The sequence below is a fragment of the Rhinolophus hipposideros genome (genome assembly GCF_964194185.1).
Source record: "Rhinolophus hipposideros genome assembly, chromosome: 17".
Taxonomy (NCBI): Eukaryota; Metazoa; Chordata; class Mammalia; order Chiroptera; family Rhinolophidae; genus Rhinolophus; species Rhinolophus hipposideros.
This window is the reverse complement of record NC_138063.1, coordinates 15,622,049-15,646,142: the sequence shown is the minus strand read 5'-3', so window position 1 is coordinate 15,646,142 and position 24,094 is coordinate 15,622,049. Positions and strand designations below refer to the sequence as shown.

General features: G+C 35.9%; 1 protein-coding gene across 36 annotated transcripts in view; it reads right to left on the bottom strand.

The window, feature by feature from the left end:
- Window positions 1-24,094, bottom strand: part of TCF4 (transcription factor 4) — a 341,674-nt gene that overhangs the window by 110,707 nt on the left and 206,873 nt on the right. For 32 of the 36 annotated variants that reach the window (XM_081078012.1, XM_081078029.1, XM_081077996.1 and 29 more), the window contains 2 exons: window positions 14,510-14,639; window positions 13,997-14,046 (listed from right to left, as the gene is read on the bottom strand). In XM_081078012.1, coding sequence (XP_080934138.1) covers window positions 13,997-14,046; window positions 14,510-14,639 — 180 coding nt within the window. The remainder of the gene's footprint in view (window positions 1-13,996; window positions 14,047-14,509; window positions 14,640-24,094) is intronic. The other 4 variants (XM_081077992.1, XM_081078023.1, XM_081077991.1 and 1 more) reach the window with 1 other exon arrangement.

Here is a 24,094-nt window from a genome sequence, read left to right as displayed (position 1 = left end):
ATCCATTCTCTAGTCAGTTTCTACTGCAGAGATCTCAGTCTTCGTGCAAAACAAATCACATCTATCCTGTATTTGATGATAGTACATTAAATGCATTACAATATTCAAAGTGGAATAAAATACAATTGAAATAATTTTACTTATCCTACAATTACCTTCCTAAATAGAATGAATATGTACATATCATATTATAAATTATGTAAGATACATATAATATATACATATAATTTATCATTTAACATGAGCATCTGAAATATCTGAATTCTTCTCAGCATTGGTAATAGAGAGGTGAAAGCCCATCGGCTACAAAATGTGTGCACATGGGTCATTTCTTGGTTTTTAACTGGAAAATGGAAAGTGATCATATTAATATTCAGCTGTATGTGAAAGTAAGTGGCAAAAGAGGTGTGTCCATATCCTAGCAGAGAAATATGTAACAGGCAACGCAGTAAATTCAGAACATTATCAAATATTTTGCTTTCTTTAGGGGGTTAAAAAAGAAAGAAGCTACTACTTGAGGGCCGGTAATGAAAGGGTTAACAGACATATGCTGTATAATTAGGAGATGCATTAATGATTATGAATAGTAAATGATACAGTGCAAAGAAAAAAAATTTTAGTCAAAGGGACATGTACCTATCTTACATGTTTATTAGTAACTGTATATAACTAGAGAATTCTGTTATTAAGAATCTTGCATTATTGGTGTAAATACTTCCAAGGGTACATCAAATTGTAATCTTTCATACGACATCCATCAAACCAGGCTGGAGATTTTGACAAACATTAAACACAGTAAGGAGGCAATTATGTATGCATGATTTAATCTGCAACTAATTAATATGCAAATTTATTCATATGTTAGTTACTAAATTAAAAATGCAAAGAAGCCCTTATGGTGATTCTCGAAATTTTGCACAAACAGAACATTTAAAATGTAAGAAAAATGAAGTTTGTAAGAAACCTATAACACACTTTTAGTGTCTCCAGAACCTGTTGCACTAGGACTCAAAAATATGTGTTTAAATACTAGATAATAATTTAAAAGGTGTGCTAATTTTATGTGAGAATGTGGGAACAGAAAGGTTAATCAGAATTCTCTCAAACTCTTAAGAGATACACTCTAATTACCAGACAAATGGCATTCTATTTCTAAGCTTCCTTCCCTGCTTTTAGTGTTGTCAGAAATTGGTCATCTCACTGATCTCCTGAACAAATGGTTAGAGGAATATCAGTATTTAAAACAAACTAGATATATTGAAAATTCTAGGGCAACTTTGAGACCATTTGGTGTTCACTAAACATACAATTCACTCCTCAAGATGGCAACTCGCTCTTTTTGCCTTTGGGGAACAGCTCTTTTGCAAACAGAGAAATGGGAGAAAAATCTTGAGGGACGCTAGAAATTCTCCCAAACTGTCTTCCAAATGAATCTTCAAATAAAATAATCTACTAACCCAAGAGCAACAACCTCCCAAAAAAGCAGAAGGTGATTTCATCTGAATTCAATCGGGCCATTTTAGCTCTGCATTTTCCAGACAGTCCCAAACTGATTTGAATCTCCGATGGGAGGTGAGGGATGTGGAGTAGTGATAATTCATGAATATCTTTGGGTGTCTGCATCCACGAGAGTGTCCATTCACAGGCGTATATTATCCTTTGGCTCTACTGCCTTCTGCAAGAATCTGATTTCCCTACTAACTCCTTCGTGATTGCAGAAGATTTTGTGTGGCTCTCCTCTCATCTGATGATCTTTTTCATCCGAAGTCTGACGGCCATGTATATTTGCAGCTCCTGGAGCTGGCACTTGGAACAGCTGTAGCAGCCTCAAGAAATCAACACAAGTCAACTGTATGAGGAAGCACAATAACAGTGTCTATGGCTCTTCCCAGGGCACTGAACTCTCACCCACGTTTAAAAAAAAAAAAATATCGCCATCAGTCTCATCGCTGCCAAGTGACACACAAAAAGGAAGTTAACCATTGGCTGTTACTTGCATTCACAGTCTGACTCTGATCTCCCAGCTTCCCTTAGCCCATTCTGATGCCAAGCGGACTACAGCTTGCCCATTTCATTTCGACCACAGCAGCCAAAAAAAGCACTGCCCCACCGTGCAATGACAAGCAGTCTGTTTTGATATTAGTACCTCAGTGTGCGATATAAGAGAGTCAGATGTCCCCAAGCTATGTGCTCTCCCCTGAGGGACACTGTCCCAGCCTTCTTTGGCCAGAAGGATGGTGAGCGTGCCACAAATCCTTAGCTTTGAAAGCACAGGGGAAGGAAACGCACCCTCCACAGGACCCAGAAAGCAATGGCGAGAAGTGCCTCTTCCGGAGAGAGGATTCATGCCTTCGATTCATGCCTTCCAATTCAACACGCGCATCTAACTGGAAATATTAACTCATATTCTATTCACTTCCTGCCAGCCAGCATACATGAGCATGAACTGAATTACATAAGAAAAGGAGTCTTTTTCATATGTAATTAAATCTTAGTAGATGCCAGTAAGTAAACATCAGATTTTCTTATTTTTCTTTCATGAAAGAAAGGGGATTATTTGGGGTTCAGAAGAATAGATTTTTTTCACTGACCCTCAGAGAGGGACAAAGGTAGTACTGAAATCCTCCCTGTCCGTCCCCCAACACATTCTAATTTCTTTGCTAAATGCACGGAATCAGACTCTAACCTTGTTTAACCTCTGAATGTTCCCTGAAACGGTCTTGTTCTTTCTAACATTAACATATCATGGTTTTTATGATTCCAATGAGGCATCATCAGGCGAAGATCTCAATTTCTGGGCATTTCAGGAATCTGAGAGTAACCCAGGCCTCTTTAATTTTTACAGGTGACTCAATTTTTGTTCTGACCAGAACTGAACATAAAGCTTTTAAAAGCTTAAATGTACACATTTATGCATTCATTACACAGTGTTAAATCTAATTTGTTCTTTTTACTGTCACAGGAAGCACATGTTTAAAGCAATCTGTTTCCTCATGTGAATGCTTTCCTGTCTGTTTAAAAAAAATTGCGACACACTTTACCCTGAGTAACCAAGAGGTGATCATAAATATCCCTAAATAGCATTAAACAGATATGAAAGACATTAACACTTTCAGAATGCCAAAGTAGTATTAAAAAAATTCTAACAGATGCTCCTAGGTCAAAAAGTGAAATGTGTGTTTCCTGAAAAAACACTCTCATCAGAATCATAAATGAACTGTGAGTGGAGAAGTGAGGTGTTGCTGAACAAACGAGGATCCTTTTGCTGGGGAACACAGTGACCCACTGCCAACGTGTACTTGCCATAGAAAGCCAAATTGAAACGGAAGAAGTTTGATAAAAACCAATATCCTTTGTAATCCACAAGGTGGCAATGACTACAAAAGAGGGGTGGCTCCACAGGATCTAGCTGGCTTCCCAGAGAAAAGAGTCTGTCTCTGTGAACCGATGCATAGGTCCCTGCCTGGGGACATGAAGAAGAGGTCCGGCCAAAAGGGACCTTTCCTGAGGAACCTAACGTGGTACCTGGTTTTTCTGTAAATTGAAATTGGCTGGGAAGACATTCGTGGTGGATTTTTTTTTTTTTTTTATCCCTTAAGTGCAAGAGTTAACTGATCAGTCCTTATAAAAAAATTGTTTTAAATTTCCCATCGCTGACAAGCAAAAATACTTTTATGAATTCAGCAATGGCATTGAGAAAAAACACATTACAATGCGGCAAAGGCCAGAATCCAGAAATTCTTTGATTTTACTTTAAAACATCTGTATAAATATTCCTGTTTCATGTTCAAAATTTGCCTAAACAGTCCTAAACAAATCAAACTGTGTTTTACTTTGTAAGAGAAACAAACTGCCACACCTACCCACCTAGTCAACACATCTTCATCTTGCCAGATGAATTAAAACACCAGGCCTGAAACAGTAGGGAACCGGAACCAGCCCTACAGAGGTGGACTCAGGCATCACTTGGGAAGACCTGGCTCTGGCCAATTATAGAGTAACACTGATAGAATATGAAAGAAGAAGCATGTATCTCCTTATCACTTAGAGGTAGGGCTGATTTAGGGCATAAACCAACTATTGGCAGGAGGAATCCTATTGCAGGAGGAATCCTATTACGAGGAATTTTGTCCCCTTGGCCTGATGTCCCATTTCTAAAGCAAAAAAAAAGATGAAGTCCACAGTTCCAAATACAAACTTCACAGAGTGAGAAGTCTTATTAAAAACACTGGCTAGGTGTCTTAGTCTGATAGAGACACTACTGTAAGGACAAAAAGATACATAAAGCATTTGTAATATTTCATAACTTCAGAAAAAACAAGTGACCATCATTAAGTAGAATTCTTCTGCATGCAATTGAGAACCTGAACTTAGTATCTGCTCTGCTGCTCACTACTCCAGTACGCTACACGTTAAATCTTTCTCAAGAGCCAAAAGAAAGGTAGTTACCTTTTTGCTGATGTTAACATTGCCAGTGTTTATCATTATTATCATTAGCGGCTATCATTTTTTAGATTAATGCGTCAGGACGATGCTAAGCATGTTATATATATTTTGTCATTTACTTATCATAATATTCATTCTTAGGAGGTACATCTATTTTCTTCATTGTTTCAGGGAAAAATTCAAGGACATTACATAATGTACCTGAAGCCACATAGCTAGTAAGGGACCCAGCCAAGTAAGAACCAAGTTGATCAGATTCCATGCTCTTAACCACTAGACCAAACTGTCTCTATTTCAGAAACGTTATCTTGGGTTGTCTAGTCTTTCTATTGGATCTGCCTGGGTGGAAGTCGTACCTTATAACTAGTGTATTACTTGGAGGTACTGAGACTCATTCTACAGTGAGATGAAACCTCTGAATATTTAATTTATTCCAGATCGTCAAATACTTGCTAACTGAAAACTAATCAGAGTGTAGAGAGCTTTTTGGTATGCAAAGGATTCTGAATGGCGATAAGCTGCATAGAACCATCCTTAAGGATACAGAAACCTTGGAGACAGACTGCCCAGGTCTCAAACCCACCTTGGCCATGTTTCTTCACCCCTCTGTGTCTCAGTTTCCTTAACCACCAATAAATAGTAGCATCCAGCTCTTAGGATTTTTGTAGGATTAAATGATATAATAGATACAAAGTGCTCAGCGTCTGGCACAGAGGAAACAGTATGGTAAGGGCTTGTTATTAGTATGACAGAGCTATCTCATTAAGCAGGCACTATTTATACCTATTTTGTAGACCATGAAACAGGTTTGTGACCTGACCAAAGCCACTGGATAAGTAGAGAATATCAGACAGTAAATTGGAGAGATCTCTTTACTTCTAGTGTTATTTCTATCCTGCTATACAACTTTTATTGCTATATTCTTCATTCATTGGAAATATATTTCAAAATAATATGCCTCTCATAAGGCAATGAGTTTAGCTTCCATAGGACAAAAATGATGTATGTAAAACTCGACCCTTAACCTTCTTCAAGGTGGTTACAAGTGAGTAAGGTAACTTTGTGTCACAACAATAAGCCTAAAAGATAAAAAGTCCCTGTGTCATACAGTGTGTGTTGTTTTATTTTTTGATTGCACAACTTTCTCAAAAGGCCAGATTTAATGCTTTTTAAAATGCTATAGCCACTCCCACAAATTGGGATACGAGTGACACAGCACTGAGAATTTCCTTAAACATGAAGAACCATAGTAGTGAAGCTTCATGATTTAAATAAAGGGTACATGGAAGAGAATGAAATGTTCAATGATACAAGGTGTGTCCACTTTTTAGTTTAGTTGAATACACTTTGAATGAGTATAAATGAAGAAAGAAAGGAATGAATGAAAACTTCTGAAAATGCTTTTTCCCTCCTCCCACTTGGGTACTCCCAGTTTATTATAGGTTTCCTCTTAACAGCTAGATTGTGGATGCAATTTATTAAAGGAAAAACAAAATAGCATTGATTGTAAAATAATTACTCAGTGGGGTTTGAATTTTGTAATGCCAACTATATGCCCATAATAAATATACTTAATTCTGTTTCCTTTTGACCAGCACTAAAAATTCCGCTACAGATTATGTGTGGCAATATCTTATACACATCTAAAAACAAAATTCATAAAAAGATACTATATGAGGAACCTATAAGCTTTGGTAAGAACATTTCACTCATGAAGCATATGTCTTAGTATTAAATGGCAGAATTGGTACCTTTTTTATTATATAACAATACTTTCAAACAATACAAGAGTTACAGGAAGAGGTTTGTTTTCTGTTTAGCTTAACAGTTTGAAAAATTCAAACTGATTGAACAAATCTTAATCACTAGGCCATGAACTTTCTTTTAAAACCTCAGCTTCAGTAGTGATGAGAAATGAGTTTAGTGCTACTACCTCATCCTTAGACAAATTTTATTTTTAGCCCATCTGCTAACATTGCAAGTTATTAGACTTCCTTATGATAAAGCCTCAGGTTTTATACCCCATTTATTATTGAATTATTTTGTTCTTCACGTTCGTTTCATAATGAGTGAGCCAGAAAATATTATTGTACCCTGGGTTAATACACCTGAGCACTTGTGAAACAACCGAATTCCCCAAACAGGGTTACTGGAAAACATGAACGCTAAAGAATCAGCCATCTACTTGAAACTGCTTTTTCATAGCAGCTAATGATATAATGATATACTGTGCCAATTGGTAGAATGAAAGCCATTACAATATTATTATAAGTATAATCCAACAGGCATATTTAGAATGATATGGGTTGGGAGGGAGAAGGCTGCTATAGACGGCTAGGTACTCATTCTCAGATGGTATCAAAATAATTGTTCCAAATCAGCATTTTTCTAAAATGGTCACAGTAAGTGGTGACAGTGACAGTTTTTATATGTATTGTGTGAGGAATGTACCACAAGGGTCATTTTTTTTTCTGAGAAAGTATGTCTTTCTAATATGAGTCCATGTTTCATAAAGGAAATGCCTTTTAATAACTGAAACATTGAAAACACAACTGAATTCTAGCGACGAACCAAATTTTTTTCTTTACAATTTGACATGAAGGGGATTTTACTAAAAAAGTCCCTCGTCTTCTGTTCCACAGAACACTCAAAATAAATTTAGTGAAAGGTAATATACACACAGATCATCTTCTGATGACTCTAGAAGTAAGTGTTTATATATCAAGTTTCAACTCTAGTAGCACATTTATGATTAATTAATTTCTCAGATGACAAAGTTAGACTACGGAGACAATAGTGGGTGTCACTAAACCACTTAAATACGATTCTTAAGATGTTCTTTTCAAAATCTAATTTACCCATTCTTTCAGAACAGAAATATATATTTCTCCTCAAAAGTTAAATCATATTTTCAACCCTGAATTTTTACAAAATGCGAATCTTCTGCACTACCTTAATTTCTCTGAAGAGGGAGTCTAAGCTCAAGCAAAGCAGAAAACTCAAATAGCTGTGCACCTAGGCAACAGCTATAACTTAAAAAAAAAAGGGGGAGGAAGGGATTCATTCACATGCTGCTGTTTTGAGATAAAATAACTGAGTAAAACTATACATTTTGTACTGCATTTTATAAAAGCTCTTATTCCTTTAAGACGAGCACACACACTGGTGGGCACACATACCCTGGCACAGCTGAGATGGAGGAGAAGAATCTCATGCTATCGCTTTGAAATGCAACTTCATGTTCAGCTTGAGAATTCAGTGCAATTTATTAAAAAAAAAAATAAGCAAGTGTTGGTCAACAGCCTGACAGAAGTTAATCTGCCTCAGGAAAACACAACTTTGCTATTTTTGAAGAGACTCTTCATTCCTGTTAGGGTTACTGCTCCATATTCTGAGAGAATCTTATTTAGTCCTCTAAGTTCTATCGAACTTTGATTTCTGACTTTGAAACTTTAGAATTGTCTGAAACCGGGAAACACATCTTGGAAATGCAGAAATTGTCAATGATCGGGGGAAAAAAATGAGAAAAAAAAATCACTATGTTAGAAAATAAAATGAATGCTTTAAATCAATGAAATAGCAAAAGTTTTAAAAAATGGTAGTCAACCAAACGTTAAGCCAAGCATCTATATTATTCCACAAATATAAAATAAATCCACATTTAAGCCAGAAACAGAACAAGGTTTTATAATTTCAAAATATATGCAAGCCCTGTTACCGTTCTCTCTAGGTAAAGCAGCCTTGCAGTGGCTACTTTAAGATTTCTTAGTAATTAAACCACTCAGATGCAGCCCAAGACTTGACACTAAAATACACTCTTCAGGGAAAGTGATAAAATAAAGTTCAAAACGAGAGTTCTTTGAAATGCACTTCTCCTTTCTCAACAAATGAGCAGTTTTACACTAAATGCTATTGATCCAGGTGTTGAAATCTTAACAGAAGTCCTGATAATCTTAGCAGGTGAAATAGTATATTGAAAACTTGGTTTAAAAAAAGACATGGGGATAGGGGAGATATATCATTCATACCACCCTAGAAAAGCCTGCTGAGTACAATTATCAGACAAAGCTGGCCAGAAGGTATCTTTACTGTGGAGGAAACAAGGTAATTGTGTTTAGCTTGAGTGTCTGAGGTATATATAGCCTTTTCATTTGGAAAGACAATCCAGAAGAACTCACAGATACACAAACCTTTCACTTTCACGCACAGTTTTTAGTTTTCCTTCTCTTACATTTCTTCTGACTTTATAGTTAAAATATGAACACTAGAAGACATCTTTTTTAAGAGGGGTGAGGAGGCAGGACTGTGCTTTGCAGACAGAGAGGACAGAGAAATACATCATTATTCCAAAATTCTAAACAAAAATATAGCAAATTTTAACAAGCTCCTGACAGACTGGAATACCGAATGGTGCATTTGTTGTATACATACAGGAATCTAGTAATCTTTTAAAAATAGTTTTAATGGAATAAGAACCCGCAATGAAATTTAAATACAGAGATTCTCCCGTATTTGTTTCATAACCAGCCATTCATAAAAAGCATAACCTCGATAACTTCTAACTGCAAGGAAGAGGATAAGATTGATTTTCAAAGAAACAATCAATATGCTGAACTTTTGAAGTTCATTGAATTCAGTATTAACTGCACAAAATAATAACTAGTTCTTTGTCATGACAACTTTCAAGCTGTTCCTCTGCGTCACATTACCTGTTCTATATAAACTGTGTGGATGATACCTTTCTCCTGTTTGGGATGATTTAAAGACATGCATTATCCTTCACCTCCTTCCTGCCTATACATTTTCATAATAAGTAGGCATAATTTTAATATCCAAACTTCGTATTTCAATATAATTGGAAAATGGGCATACTAAGACTAAAGTTGAATATTGTGAGCTATCCTGATATTTTAATGTAAACATTTAAAGTTATACTTTTTTTTACACAGCATCTACCCCTGCAAGGATAAACCTTGAAAAGGCTCCTCCTTTGTATATCTCCTCACACAATTGGCTACTTCTAGACTTGTCTACTCAGAATGGAGCCCCGGTGGATGACAGCTCATTTCAAGCTAATATACATTTCATTTTAACAGAAGTTGTATTATCACTCAAGTTACAATTTAGCTGACATAATGCACCATTGTGATTTACTTGTGATCAGTTTCAAAAGTGATGGGAGGAATTATTATTTTATGTACTGAGTTTTTTTGATCACATATAATTTAATCTGGGCCTCTCACAAGGAATGAATAATTTACCAACTTGTCTTTTAAACTGTGATTTCTTCAAGAATTTGAGAAAATTTAATGTCCTCAGCATTAGCCATCTTTCTCTTATACTCCTAATAATTTCTTCTATAAAAGAAAGTCTCATCCGAACTTTAAGTTTTTATTTTATTTTACTTAGAATTCTTTCCTTACGAAAACTGTTAAATCTGGTTTCTCATACACACTTTTATTTTTCAAATCCACCTAATGATTAACTCATATCTCAAATTTTCTTGGAGGTCCCAAATTTTATTTTAGAATTATTTATGATAGTAGAGATGATTTTCCTTAAAATCCATGCTCAAAATTATCTCTGACACTCACTACAGAGTTTGGGAGATCCTACTCAATTTAAAAAACAAAAAACAAACAAAAATTAAAATTCCAGACAGAAAATAAACTTTACTGAAAAGTACAATTTAAAAAAAATGATCATTAGTGACACAAGAGGTTATAAACTATTTCTAAGGATAAAACTTCTGACTTTCAGAGAATTCTAAAATTCCAGGGATTTCAGCTAAATAGTGAGATCATTGAAGTTTCAAAACTGGATTAGAAGTGGAGACAAATTCCACCAATGTTTGAACTGAAACAGCTTCCGGTAAAATTTTGAAACATTCCAAATTATAAGAACATGAAGGTCTTATGTGTTTACATATTCGTGGGTATAACAATGTTTCTGAAAGGCAATAACTTTGTTTATTTCTTTGTGTTTTTCCTGTGTGTTTGGAAAAAATATTTTAAAACTACGCAGTACGAAAATTTTTTGCTTTCTATATTTGAATGTTTCCATGTTAGTTTCTAAGAAACATGGATCATTTTTCGAAAACAATGCTATTTAACGTGGTATATTGTTTTCTGCATGAATTCATGATTTAACATATATGATTATCAGGTTATACAAAGATAAGAAATTTGCTGGGAAGAGAAGTAGAGTCGAAAAATATTAAGTTTAAGACAATACATGCTTTAAAAAAGAAAACCGAGATGCAGAAATCAAACAGTAAGTTCACAAGTAGATACAAGAAATTACATAGGAAAAAGCAAATTCTGGCATCAACAAAAGACAAAGCTTTATTACTAAAGTCTCATCAAAAAAAAGCTAAAGGCTACAAGAATCTGGGATGTGACTGAAAAGAGCAACATACTAAAACTTGAACAGAGAACATGAAAATGTTCTACTGTATGTACTAAGCAGGGCTCTGGTGGGCAATTAGAGAGTTGTCATTTCACACATCCTTTCCTTTAACAAAACATCACCCTAGCCCTAGCTACAGGCCTCTGTTCTCCAGGGGGGCAGACTTCCTCCCCTCCACTGTGCCTGTGCCACAGACCCTGCAGGATGGTTCTTTGGCCATCTCTCCGTCATGCTTCTACAGTGACTTGAGGTCCCTAGATGCAGCACATAGTACACACACACACATTTTAGGAGCCTGCCAGATCCATGGTATGATGTAGGGCCAGGCTATGTTTTCTCTCTCTCACAGATGCTGCAGTATTTTCAAAAACAGGGCCAGGCAAGTCCCTCACTCTCCTGATTTCTGTGAAGATCCAGCCTAATGAAGGCAAAAGAAGTCCAGCCTCCATGCCACAGTCGTGTCATAAATAATATCTGATTACAGATGTTACAGTTTAAAATGTTCTTTGTTTTATCTTAAGAAAGAGAAAGAGCCCATTTTGAAACAGAAAAAGTGAGTTGACACAACAGATTGTGACAGATTTATTACTATTTATCATGGTAAATATGTATGGAAGAAAACATATAAATGTCTTTATCTAGTCATAATCGCTCCAAAAGAAACCTTTTATCACCCGCAATTTTTCCTTATTTGTTACAAAATATTCATACATACTGAAGCAAGTTTTAGAGGTATCTTTGATCAAATAAATATTCATAATTTTATCTGAGCTTAAAAAGAGAAAAACCATAGCACAGACCTAAAACTATAGAAATATAGATGTATGGGGGCAAAAGTGTTAATAGTGTCCAATACAGACCACGTCTTTGGATCAAAATGAAATAAACATTTTCTGTGGTGGCAAGGCATGTAATCGATGCGTACAACAAAGCTATTACAAACTAAGTTAAACTGCTATTTAAACAGAGCTGAGTTTTTTGGTTTCTTTAAGTAATGACAATAAATAGATGATTGGATTCTAAAATCAAGCAAACTATCTTATTCTTCTTGATGAAAACAAAACAAACAAACAAAAATAACAATGGTAAAATTTCCATTTCAATCGAACTTCCCTCCCTGTCTTTCAAAAAAGGGACTCTGTTTACCAAAATGTACCATAAGGACAATTAAAACATTTAGCTAAGATAAATTTTCTAAGAATGAATCCGAAACTGACCACCAAAAACCAAAAATTCAATGATACAAACTAAATTTCCAAGTCCAGATTTCCTGGGAAGAAAGGAAAGATATTTTTATATTTCTGAACATATGACAACATAGCAGCAACACATAAAGTCTCTTAATAACAAAGAAAAACTATGCCACTGCAAATTTCCATGGAAGTACTTAAAAATTTACAATGAATTATGAAAAATGTAGGTAACAATGATTAAACAGAAAGATAATATCCAATGCCACACCAAAACACTCCTTAAAAATCGTGTAGATTTCTGCATTATTTTAGCATTGGGAAAAACAAAATTTATGTGAATATGAGGTATAAATAGGGTCCTATGGCTTTAAGTTTTGCATGGTTATTAGAGCACAGAGCTATTCTACATTTCAGAACATTCAAAGGTTCACTTATTGTATTTAATACTGTCCGTATTAGGTTCAGGCATGTTTAAAATGTAAACAGCTGTGAGGGCTATATCATTTGAAGTTGTCATAAAAGCTATTAAAAGCTAAAGTTTCATCTACATTAAATCCACCACAAACTTCAAGCTTAAAATATACTTATAAAAACCTGAGGGGATAGTAGTCAATTTCAATGCAAGAGAGAAAATCAAAGGATGAACCACTCAGTCCATTTTTAAGTCACTTATTGGTAGTCCAAAGTGACTATTTTATATCCCATTGGCAGTTTTACTTACACAGTATCTTTCTATATTTATGGATAATTTTGTGATGCCTCTCGAACACTACCACATTTGTGATGATCAGCATATAAAATTTGTATTTTTTCCTGATGAGAAATATTCTGATATATTCACTTATCAATTTTTTTGGATGAGCTGAACTGAAATCAGCTCAAATACAGAGGTGTTTGGGTTAATTTTCGCACATTTGCAAAACTATCGCTCTTGCAACTTATTAAAAATGAAATAAAACTAATATGCAAGTATTGATTAGTCATATATTTTTAGAAGCCAAAATAAAATTTTATTTTAGAGAATAAGAACTTATAATAAGGCTCATTAGCATTCTTTTCAAAGAATAATAGTGCCCTTAGAACACAGAATTAAATTAAAATATCTATGTATCTTATGGGAAGGAAGGAAGAAAGAGTGGATAAAAGGCAAAAGGGAGAAGACAACAAAGAAAGAAGGGAGGAACTCAAATTTTTATTCTACATAAGGAGGAAATTATTAGACACAGACCAGTTTTAAACAAAATTAAATAAAATGATCTAGCACCTCAAATTTAAAAATATATATAAGAATGAAAAATAAGATACGAATTTAGTTGTGATCACAACCACCGTTTGCTAACTAGGGACTGGAAGGACCTCAGCCCCTCCTGCATATAGCTCCAGCGATTAAAAAAGACCCAGAATGCTTTTGGTTACAGCTGGATTCTTCCAGTTGTCACCTGGTATTCCAGACACAAATGGCTACTGATGCAGCTACCTTTGCAGTCTCTATTCAGCAACCTCTCTAGAAAATAGAGACATTCTCCCTGCACTCTGGGCTGAAACCCATGTAAATTTTTCCTAAATCCTCTCCACAAATCTCCTTTCGCATGCAAATCCATAAATCATCATAATACTGACAAAGAATTTAACCAACACATGAAACTAATACTCATTCTCTTGAAAGCTCTATCCAGGTAAAACTCCTCCAACTTCAGGCACCTTTTCAGGGCTCTCTTCAGAGCTTAACCTGCTGAATATCAACACAACCACCCAGTCTTCCAGGATATGCCATTAATCACTCCAACCTGGGTCAGGTGGCTGGACGTGCAGGTCACTCTTTCCTCATCCACATTCTAGATAAACATGCTGCTCTGGGGCATGGAACCTCATTTACTCCTATCGCCCTCGCATCTCACAAAACAGAACGGAAATAAACAATATACAAAGCAGAAACAAGCAGTACTTACTGAAGATGGCAAACCTGGAGGAACTTTGCGAACTTTCTTTGTCTGTACCTCTGAAAGAAAATGAAGAGGCTGTGAGCTCCCCGCGTGCCCCTTTTCCTAACTAAAGCAGATTAAACCACGAAGCCATTTAGATTAGACCGGATTTTCTTATATCGTTACTTTACCAAAATGTCGGCACCACGTTCATCTTTGATTCTGACAGAAATCAAATTCTGCCTTTTTCACTTTTTAATGCCGTCATTGTTTCTTATAAGGGCAGCCAAGACAACACAAGAAATATGCGTTACACCAAAATGGTTCTCCTGCTACTTACAAGTTGTTAGCATACCCACCCAATGTACTACTGAGGGGGAGTCATGAGCCTGACAACTGAGCAAAATTTTATGTTCTTTTTGTTTTTTTTTTCTCTTTGTGGGGAGTGAGGGTAGGATGAGATGGTGGTATTAAAAAAGAAAGAAAGAAAGAAAAAGACTACTAATAGTCACTCAGGCGTTCAGACAGAGGAATACCTACCCATGGCACTACTGTGAAGAGGCCTCCTTCGGGGGTTATTGCTAGAATACTGATAATACTGGGAACCAGGTTTGGTGGGCGAAAGGGTTCCTGGGTTGCCCATATCCATGTCACCTCCAAGGAGACTCTGCTAAAAGGTTAAAAAAAGGAAAACAAACATATCAGGTTAATTTTTCACATTCACCACCCCCCAACTGATTGTTAGTACTTAAACCAACATAATAAAGAAAACAGCATCTGCTAAGCTGAAACAATTAAAACACAACGAAACTAAAAGAAAAAGAAAAGCGGTCTCAGAAGCTAGCATAAACTATGTGAATTTTTTAATACTCTACTTTGGAGAGGGAGGTAGAAAGTGATTCCCTTTAAAGCAATCTTTTAATCTTTTAAGATGACTAACTAACGTTTTAATTTTATAGGAAAAGGGCACTTATATAAGACTAATGTTTTCTTTATCTAGACTTAGGCTCATATCTGGGAACTATTCACGCCCTTCCTTAACAAGAACCAAGAAGACTTTGATTTTTCGAACGCACAGGACTTGCCCGGCGGCTCCCGTTGGGGGTGAATGTAGGGGCTCCCGTCTCTGCCTTTGCACCGGTATGGCGTGACCCTCCACACATTCACACGCCACCCACAGAACAGAAAATGCGAGCTGAACCAGGAGGAAATTCAAACCTTCACACTAACTTCCAAAATTATAGAAATAGTAGGCATTCGAAGCTAACAGGAACAAATTAAAAGACTTTAGAATGCCCTCTTGAGGACTATCGGAGGCTGAAACACATCCCCACAGATTAAACATTTATCTGAACACTGGAAAACTTTCACAAATATCATTAACTGATCCCGGTGTGACAAATTACTAAACCTTCGAAAATGATGACATATGAAAGATTATATAATAATATTACATTTTCTAAAAAACGCATAGAAACTTACCCATAATATATAAAGCGCCTGATTATACTCTGCATTGAACACATTGTTCTTTTAATTATTCTGATATGCAAGAAAACAAGTGTAGATACTACCATTTATATTAAGAACAAATTTACTATTTAATAAAGAAATTTTAAAATTAAGTACTAAAAATCTAACTTTATCGTTACTTGTAATCAACTTTTACTGACTGAACTAATTACTGTCCTTGATAAAGTACAGAATGTGTTTTCCCTAATCTAAATTCTAATCACCATGTCACTCACAACAGACTTAGGGATGCTTCACTAACACACTATTCACATGCAAAATACTCTAAATAGGCCAATTATGACTCTGCCCCTGTTCCCTGGTTAACCCGCTGAGAACTGAAAAATTTCACAAGGCAGTCACCAACTAAAACAAAGGGTCCTTGTTTTAAATTAAGACAGTCTTTTTGATTCCTAAATAGCTCAACAAAGTGGCATGTCTTCTAGTGAAAGCAGTTGGTCAAATATGACCCATAAGCTGGAAAATCAAAAATTCAAGCCTCCCCTTTCCACCGCCATATAGCTAAATATCATAAAGAGAACCTCTCCATTTTAAGGGATTTTTTTCAGTGCTGGATGAGTAATCTATAAAGGACTAATCAGTTACTGACAAGCTTGCCTTTGCTGATTCCAGTTTAAGACTTTTCGAAGAGATACATAATAAACCTTAGTTTAAAATAAAACTTCAAGGATGAGATTTTAAGTTGGAAGTACATTTTGAGTAATAAACTCACTGCAAGTATCTTAATATTTACCACATAAACACCTAATAAAAACCAGATTATTTACCAGAAAAAAGTCTGACTGCATGCTCAACTATTGCCTCTTCTGAATTTAGGATATCAAAATGCCATACAATGACAAACTGAAATACAGAGCTCTTTATAATAAAAGTTTTCTACAAGTCAAAAATCCAACAGCGTAACATCCAGTGATTTCTTTGTCATTTTAGGAATGGCATTCCAACATTTTAGAATCTCAACTAAAAATTTCACTCTTGGTAAATCTTATTAACAAAGTCTATATTTATTTAAGTCCAAATGCATAGCCAAGATTTCTTTGAAATTTCCATCAATAAAACTGAATGATTTGTAAAGGGGATCAAATATATGGTGATGGAAGGAGAACTGACTCTGGGTGGTGAACACACAATGGGATTTATAGACGATGTAATACAGAATTGTACACCTGAAATCTATGTAAATTTACTAACAATTGTCACCCCAATAAATTTAATAATAACAAAAAAACTGAATGATTTAAAATCACAACCTCATTATAGTTTGGTAAATCTACAAATGCGTCTTCATTTCATTGGAAACATGAGTTTGAAAATGATACGAATGATCATTTTTTTGGTATCTGATTTTTTAATGAAATGTATTGGAGTAACATTGGTTAATGACACTATATAAATTTCAGGTGTACAACTTTATACTGTGCTATCTGTATATCCATTGTGTGCTCACCATCTGTTTGACCCCTTTTACACTCTCTGTTTTCCCCCTACTGCCCTTCGCCTGTTGGTAACCGTGGATAACTTAGTATTGTAGATAGGTAATACCCTCTTCATTTTCCTTTTCTAAAATGATATACAACATTCAGAAAAGGGCTGAGCAAATATGTTGAAATCTTTATTTGTCTTTTTAAGGAGCTTAACTATTGATTTATTTTGTTGGTCCTGGTGGCAAAGGTTTTTACTCCCAAGAAAGTAGATAGATGTAGTCAATAGGTCACACTAAAAACGAACAAGGTTGTTATACCGTACTTTAGCAGCATTCACCATAGAGCTGTGAAAAATATAAAATGATAACTAGAAGAGAGCTAACTGCCTGTGGCTGACCTTATTGTTGTTAATTTAAAATAAAATCATTTCATGGGCCAGTTGCAAATAAATCATGCATACAACTCTCGCATGTACAGCCAGCACATGAACTATGTAGAGTGACTTAGTACTAAGACCAGACAGTGCTTACAAACATTTAGTGGCTTGTGCTAATCTATTTTTTTTTTACAAAGCACATTCCTGTTTCTATCTTTTTAGACCTGTTTGTTCCTTTTTCTTTTTCACTCAGACAATGGAATCATTCTTCTAATGCAACAAAAATAAGCATTTCCTCACACTTAAGGGGGCCCTAACCCCCCCTCAGGGAAAATTAAGATAAAAAATATGTGTTGTTATTGTAGAGTATACTTGTGAAATGAACAATGACCATTTACTATTGTTTGGCCTTTATGTCACACACTTAACTCTCTGTAGCAATAAGATAAAAAAATTTTCCAGCAGCTGAAAAACCTGAGTTTATGAATTTTAAAAAGTTAATGGCATTCAATTTAATAAGGTAAATTAAATATTGCATAAAATGGATAAGGAATTCATTTATATATGAATTTACCTACACAAATATATACATATGTATGTACATAAAGATAAATTTATGGTTAATAAAAGTTAAGTTTGAAAGCTAAAGTCTACTTTTAAAACGGGCACATTCTCGTTTGCCTTAAATAGGATTACAAAGGTTTTAGGTTTCTGACATTGTGCAAGCTCATGCTCTGCGGTTATGCTGGGTCCCAGTAGAAAGCTGCCCCCATCTGCCAGGAAACACTGGAAGCAAGATGTGGCATCTCGAAGAGCTAACCTGTAAATCTTAAACCCATAGTTTAGCATTTTGTTTAACTGTCTGAAATGTGATGAGATGAGCCCTTCCCCTTGTTCAGTCCTTATTTTCTGGAAAGACAATTTTAAGACTGAAAATACCCTAACCAAAGAACAAAATAGGCTGACTTTGTAAATCAGGTTTAAATATTTTGGGGTCCACCCCCTACAGCCAATTCTTTAGCAGAGCCAGTCCCAAACACAGCCACTGACATGCCAAGTGCAGAATTCTGTGAAGGTCTCTTTCAATTAAAATTTTTGTTGGTTTTACATCAGATCTGGGTCTCAGACTGCCTTTCGAACACATTCTCAACCCGGCCCCCATTTCTTTTGGGGGCAGCTTTTTAACATCCTTGATCAACCACTGAGCTGTCTGCTTATGCAACCGAGAATGCAAACCATGAATTAAACTTGAGTAACAGAAAAGAAGCATACATCTCAAATTAGATTTATAACTGAATGGTAATCAAAAATAGAACTAACTGCTTCAAGCTTAATTTATCAACTTTTTTCTTCTTAAACTAAAATCATCTTTCTGTGAACTATTATTTCATTTCAGTCAGCACTTTAAATGTAATGGGTGGGTGGCACATTTCTAAAAAGGAAGATTATATTTACCCTTAATTATAGATATGAGTGAGATCAGAGTACGATGAATGCTGCTTTTTGGCTTATAATTAATTCATCTAATAGGTGAATGACCCTGAATTTCAGAGTTGAAATCTGGGAGAGGAACAAAAAGAAACAGAAGAGAGGAAAAAAAATCTCTGGGGAAAGGCAAATGTGCCCCTGGTTTCTTAGGGCTTTCTCTGATTTTGCGTCACTCCCATTACGTTGTGATCCGATATCAGACACAACATCTTGGGGGGATGTTATAGAACAGAGAAAAGCAGTCTCAGATGAAACCAGATTAAGCTCCTTTTCTGAACTATTGCCAAATGCTTGCGAGTCTAATTCATGTTTGGGTATTCTAGTACTCACACAGCTGCAATTCCATTCTTTCATCACAAACCTAAGTGATGTATAGTGGCTTTGTATGGCGAACTGACTCTCTGAAGCCAGGAATTTTGGTAGGCTTTACGTGAATATGGAAAGAAAATTCTGCACCACAATAAAATTTACGAATACTGGATAAATGTACAGGTACCTAATCGACCTTGTAGTGCTGAGTGCAAAATACACACTGAGAAACATTACCAATTAGATTTATTGAAAACACTTTTAAAATCACAACTGAGGTCATTTCTACAGAGTTCATTCTGCACAGAATTGGGTTTTGAAAGACACTGCTGAATAAGATTCCTAACAGCCACAGGGAAGTTTTTGCAAATCCCTGTCGAATAGCTGCTGCTGAATTTGCCATTTTGACCACAGAAGGGCCATTGCTGACTTTCTACAGTAGCAGGAGGGGACGGTCATTTTGCTGCGCTTGGCACTTACTCTGCAACATAGAATATATCTTGCACCAAAGGGCAATGAAGAACACAGTATTTCCACCTGTCCACTTTTTAACTTCAGAGCTCAAAACTGAAGGTCAGTCTTTGGACAGCCTTTATTCCTGAGTCTGAAGGTTCTGGAATATACCTTTTTGGTTTATTTTGATTTCTGTCTTATGCTTGGTTTCAACAAAAGAGAACTCAGGACATTTAGGAAGAAAAAAGATGGCAGGATAACTTTCATAATCAGGGGCTTCACAGACTGCTACTGTGCTGCAGAGAAGGGCAGATTATTAAAATTATCATGTCACAAAACCGTTCTTTTAAGGCCTTTCGGTCAGCATTTTCCATTTCTACTGTAAATGTGGAATGCACATTGTAACCAGTCAGAAGTAGAATCTCAACCTACTAAGGAAAGAGGGAGGGTATGAGTTGGACAAATCAGCTGAAACCCTAGCTCAGAGGCACACAAGCAATATGACTGGGGGTTAAGTTCTGCAACTGTTTTCAACCATATTCCCCTCCTCTGTATAAAGGGAATAATAAAAGTCCTATCATAGTGTTACCAGGAGCAGATGAGACAACATATGTAAAATGTCCAGCAGAGCTGGTGTCTAGCCCATAGTTACCCTCCCTCCTCGCTCCCTCCAATTCATAGTCCCATATTACAATCCACTGATGATTATATAAGATTCCTCAAGAGTTGTGAATGGCTGTCAGTCAGATCCTCTATTCCACTTTCAGTGGAAAAGTATACATTGAGATAATAATTTTGAAAAGTCACCATAAAAAAACTGGAAAAGAGTATGAGGGTCTACATAAACAGTGATGACATAGCCTCATGGCCTAGAGCTACGCTGGCAACAAGAAATGGGCAGTTTTGTTCCATATTTAACAAAGAAACTGGCCAACAATCAATCTCAATAATTTCAGCTTAAGTGGCCATTTTCCTGGAACTGCCACAAGGGTTACTTCAATGGCTCATTTAATTTTGCTTTTGCAAGCATGAGCAAACTGTGACTGTTAATTCAACTATACATGAGAACAAAACTAGTCACACTAGGTATGCAAAAATAACAAAAGTATTTGATAGAATTTTATCAATCATGTGATGCTAAATAAATTTAAATTCTTAATACTGGATTAGCCACTGATAAATGACTTCAAATTGGTTCAATTTTGTTACTCCCTTGCAAGGCTAATTGTAGACATTTAATAAATATTATGTGATATATCATGCTATTAAAAAATATATATATATTTATTCCCTCATAATGTTACCAAAAAATAAATGAACGCACTTAATAGTTTTGGTTGGAAATTTGCATAACTCCCAAAGAATTCAATTGACCTTGTACAAAATTATTTTAGTAGTGATTATATTTCACCAAACATTCAAATATATTGTCTTTTCCTATAAATAAACACAATACCTTATAGTTAAATGTTGTAATGTGATGCAAAGGTTACCATAGTAACTATTATTTAATGTATAACAGTAATAATCAAGTAAAAACTCATGCATTTTAGTATAGAAATTACAGCTGCCCAAGAGTTGGCAAGATTTATGCATTCGCCTATTTGACTACCTCTCAAATTAAAAAAAAATACATTATGTATCGTGTACAATAAACTGAGGGGGTCTTTCCATAGTTTCTGAAAATCCATTCTGGAATCCCAAGTCATCTATTACATATTAAAAAGAGGATTACATTTATTAGTGAGAAGAAAGAAATACAGCAAAAAGAAAACACAAAAGCAATCAGTAACCTACAATAAAAGTGGATTTGAAGAAATCTTATATAAACAATGTAGAATTTAAGATAACTAACTTCTTTTCAGATTATGTCCCTTCTCGGGGCAGGAAGTTTATTTAATGTATAATTTGATAAGTATGCTATAATCACTACTTGCCTAAAAATGTTTCTCTTCAGCAATTTTGTTCCACAGTAAAAATAGAACAATTTGAATAAGGCCTGTTAACATATGAGGGAATTAATGCCACTTCTCCTATAAGTATAAACATGTGGCTATAAGAAACGTGCTGAAAAGTATATTTGGCCAGGTTGCTATATTTTAGTAAAATAAAGGAATATCACACTGTCACATGTCAGTCTTCTTCATATTGAGTGGGAAAGGTTCCATTTCAAGGTTGTTGTAAATGCCTTCACCTCTGAGCAAAGGTCTCCAAAAAATATTTTCATGTACGGTGGAGGCTGTTCTCCTGGAGGATAGGGACGAGGGTCTCATTTACACTGCTTACCCAGCACCTGGCATAGGTGCCGGATTAAGTCTAATGGCCAACTCCATAAGATTTTGTAAAATAAAGTATCCCAACAACTATTGGAACTTGTAAATAAGGTGACAAGCATACTACATGACATGAGAAGGCTGAGGTTATCTGGAGAAGCAGAAATTGCATAAGGGAATCTTTAAATCATTGTGAAATGATTTAAGTCCTAACTATCCTTCCAGGCCTCCTGTTCTAAGTGGGTCTGCTTTCAATGAGCATTAACAGTTTATCTACCAAAGTTCTCTTTCCTACATACGTGGCTTATCAAGAAATGCGGCATAAAGGCCAAACTAGTTTAAATACTAATTAAGACAGGAAATCACTTACTCATGTTTTAACTCCCTTTTGCCTAGCAGAGACCCGCCATGGCAAATACTCACTAAATATTAAAATGAACACAGAAGAACTATTGCTAGGGATCAAATGGAGAACTTAGGTAACTATCTTAGAATTTTTAGCATAAATCTGTTCCATTAGCCATTCCAACTACTGTTGCTCTAATAATAGTAGTAGCAACTACTACTACTAATAGTAGTACTAGTGGTAAGAAGAGAAGGAGGAAGAATGTGAAGAGTAGTGGGAAGGATAATAGGTATAGTTGTAGCAGCAGCTATTGTAACTGTATGCTAAGAGCCAGACACAGCTGCTAACAAGGCAGAAGATATGATCCCCCTCCCCCCATTGTACACAAGGGGACATTCAGCGTGGGAACGTTGCCTGGCCAGTGCCATGTGGCTGGCAAGCAGCAGAGCCAGGATGGGAATTCACTTAGGCTTGACTTCAAAGCCTGTGCGTCTCCTCTACCCCACACACTCCCTCCCTCCAGATTTCTTCCTCTCTATTTTTCTTGCCCTCACCCCAACCATTAGGAGGAGTCAATCTCTCTTTACTTCATCCTCACATCAAAAGCTCATCTGTCAAACTTACTCCGGAGGAGCCTCTAAATCAGCAGAGTCGGATAGGCCTGTGTGTGAGTGCCACTTACCTTTTGGATAACCCTGGAAAATCTGTCTAACCCTTGCCAGACTTCAGGCTTCTTGCTTGGGCAATGTTGGTATAAATTACACTGACTCATTGTAAGAGAATTAACTTAGATAATATAATGTACTTAGCAAAGTTCCTAGCACTTACTCAGCCTTGATTAATCCCAGGTCTTGTGTCTGAAATCTCTCACTGCCATTGCTTCTCTTCTCCACAGCCTCTCATTCATCTCTACCCTTGGTTGCCATAGTGTGGTCAACTGTCTTCTCTAATGAGGTTCAAATTCTTTTTCTTTCTTTTTCTTATTATTATCATTTTGTGTTGTTATTTCTTTTCCCCCAGTCTGCTCTCATTTTAGTCCTCTCACATTCAGTTCTCTTTCTTCGAGACTTTTTTTTCTACTTCATCTGAAAAAAACCATCGGTTGTAACATTTCCCGTATTGTATGGCAAGTAAGTGTTTATGCATCTAATTTCTCCCTTCTAGTCTGGAAGTTCCTCAAGGGCAGAAAATGAGCCTCAGTCACCTTTACAGTTTTGGCACCTAGCACAGTAGGCCCTGCTACATATCATGTCCTTAATAACTAATCAATCAACTACAGAATATGCTTACGTGATTTCACTGTTTACGGTCATGAAGATAACTTCTCCATCTCTAGCCCGGTAGACATAAAATTCCTACACCTATACATTAAGTCTGGTCCTTCGCTTTTCTCCTATGCCTCTGGAGTGGCTTTTAAAATCATCACCCATCAAAACTAAAATTTGATCCTCAACATGTAAAAGACAACACATCTTTCCCACAAAACTTCTAAGGCTTCCTGATTATTCTCTAAGCCCTTTAAAATATATTTGAGGAGTCAGCATTTGTAAATTCTGTGTCATCATTTGTAAACACACATGATGTTTTACATTTGCTTTCATCTATGATTGGTTTGGAAAATGGCTGGACTTCTCTAAATATGTTGCAATGTCAAATGGTTCCTCATTCACCCAGTGAGGCCAGGTTCTAGAGAGAATCTGGGATAACGCAGGCACCACCCGGAGGAACAGATTCAGGGATACTACACATCCCCAGAAGAAAAGACACAGCAGGAAAGAGGAACAAAGGCAGTGACAAAAAGAGGGATGGAGTGTGGAGAGTTTTGAAGGGAGAGGTTAGTACTGTGGGGAACACAGCACATAAAACTGGCTAGAAGAAATTAAAAGAGCTGGCTGAGAAATTACTCTCCTTAGTAAGTAACAA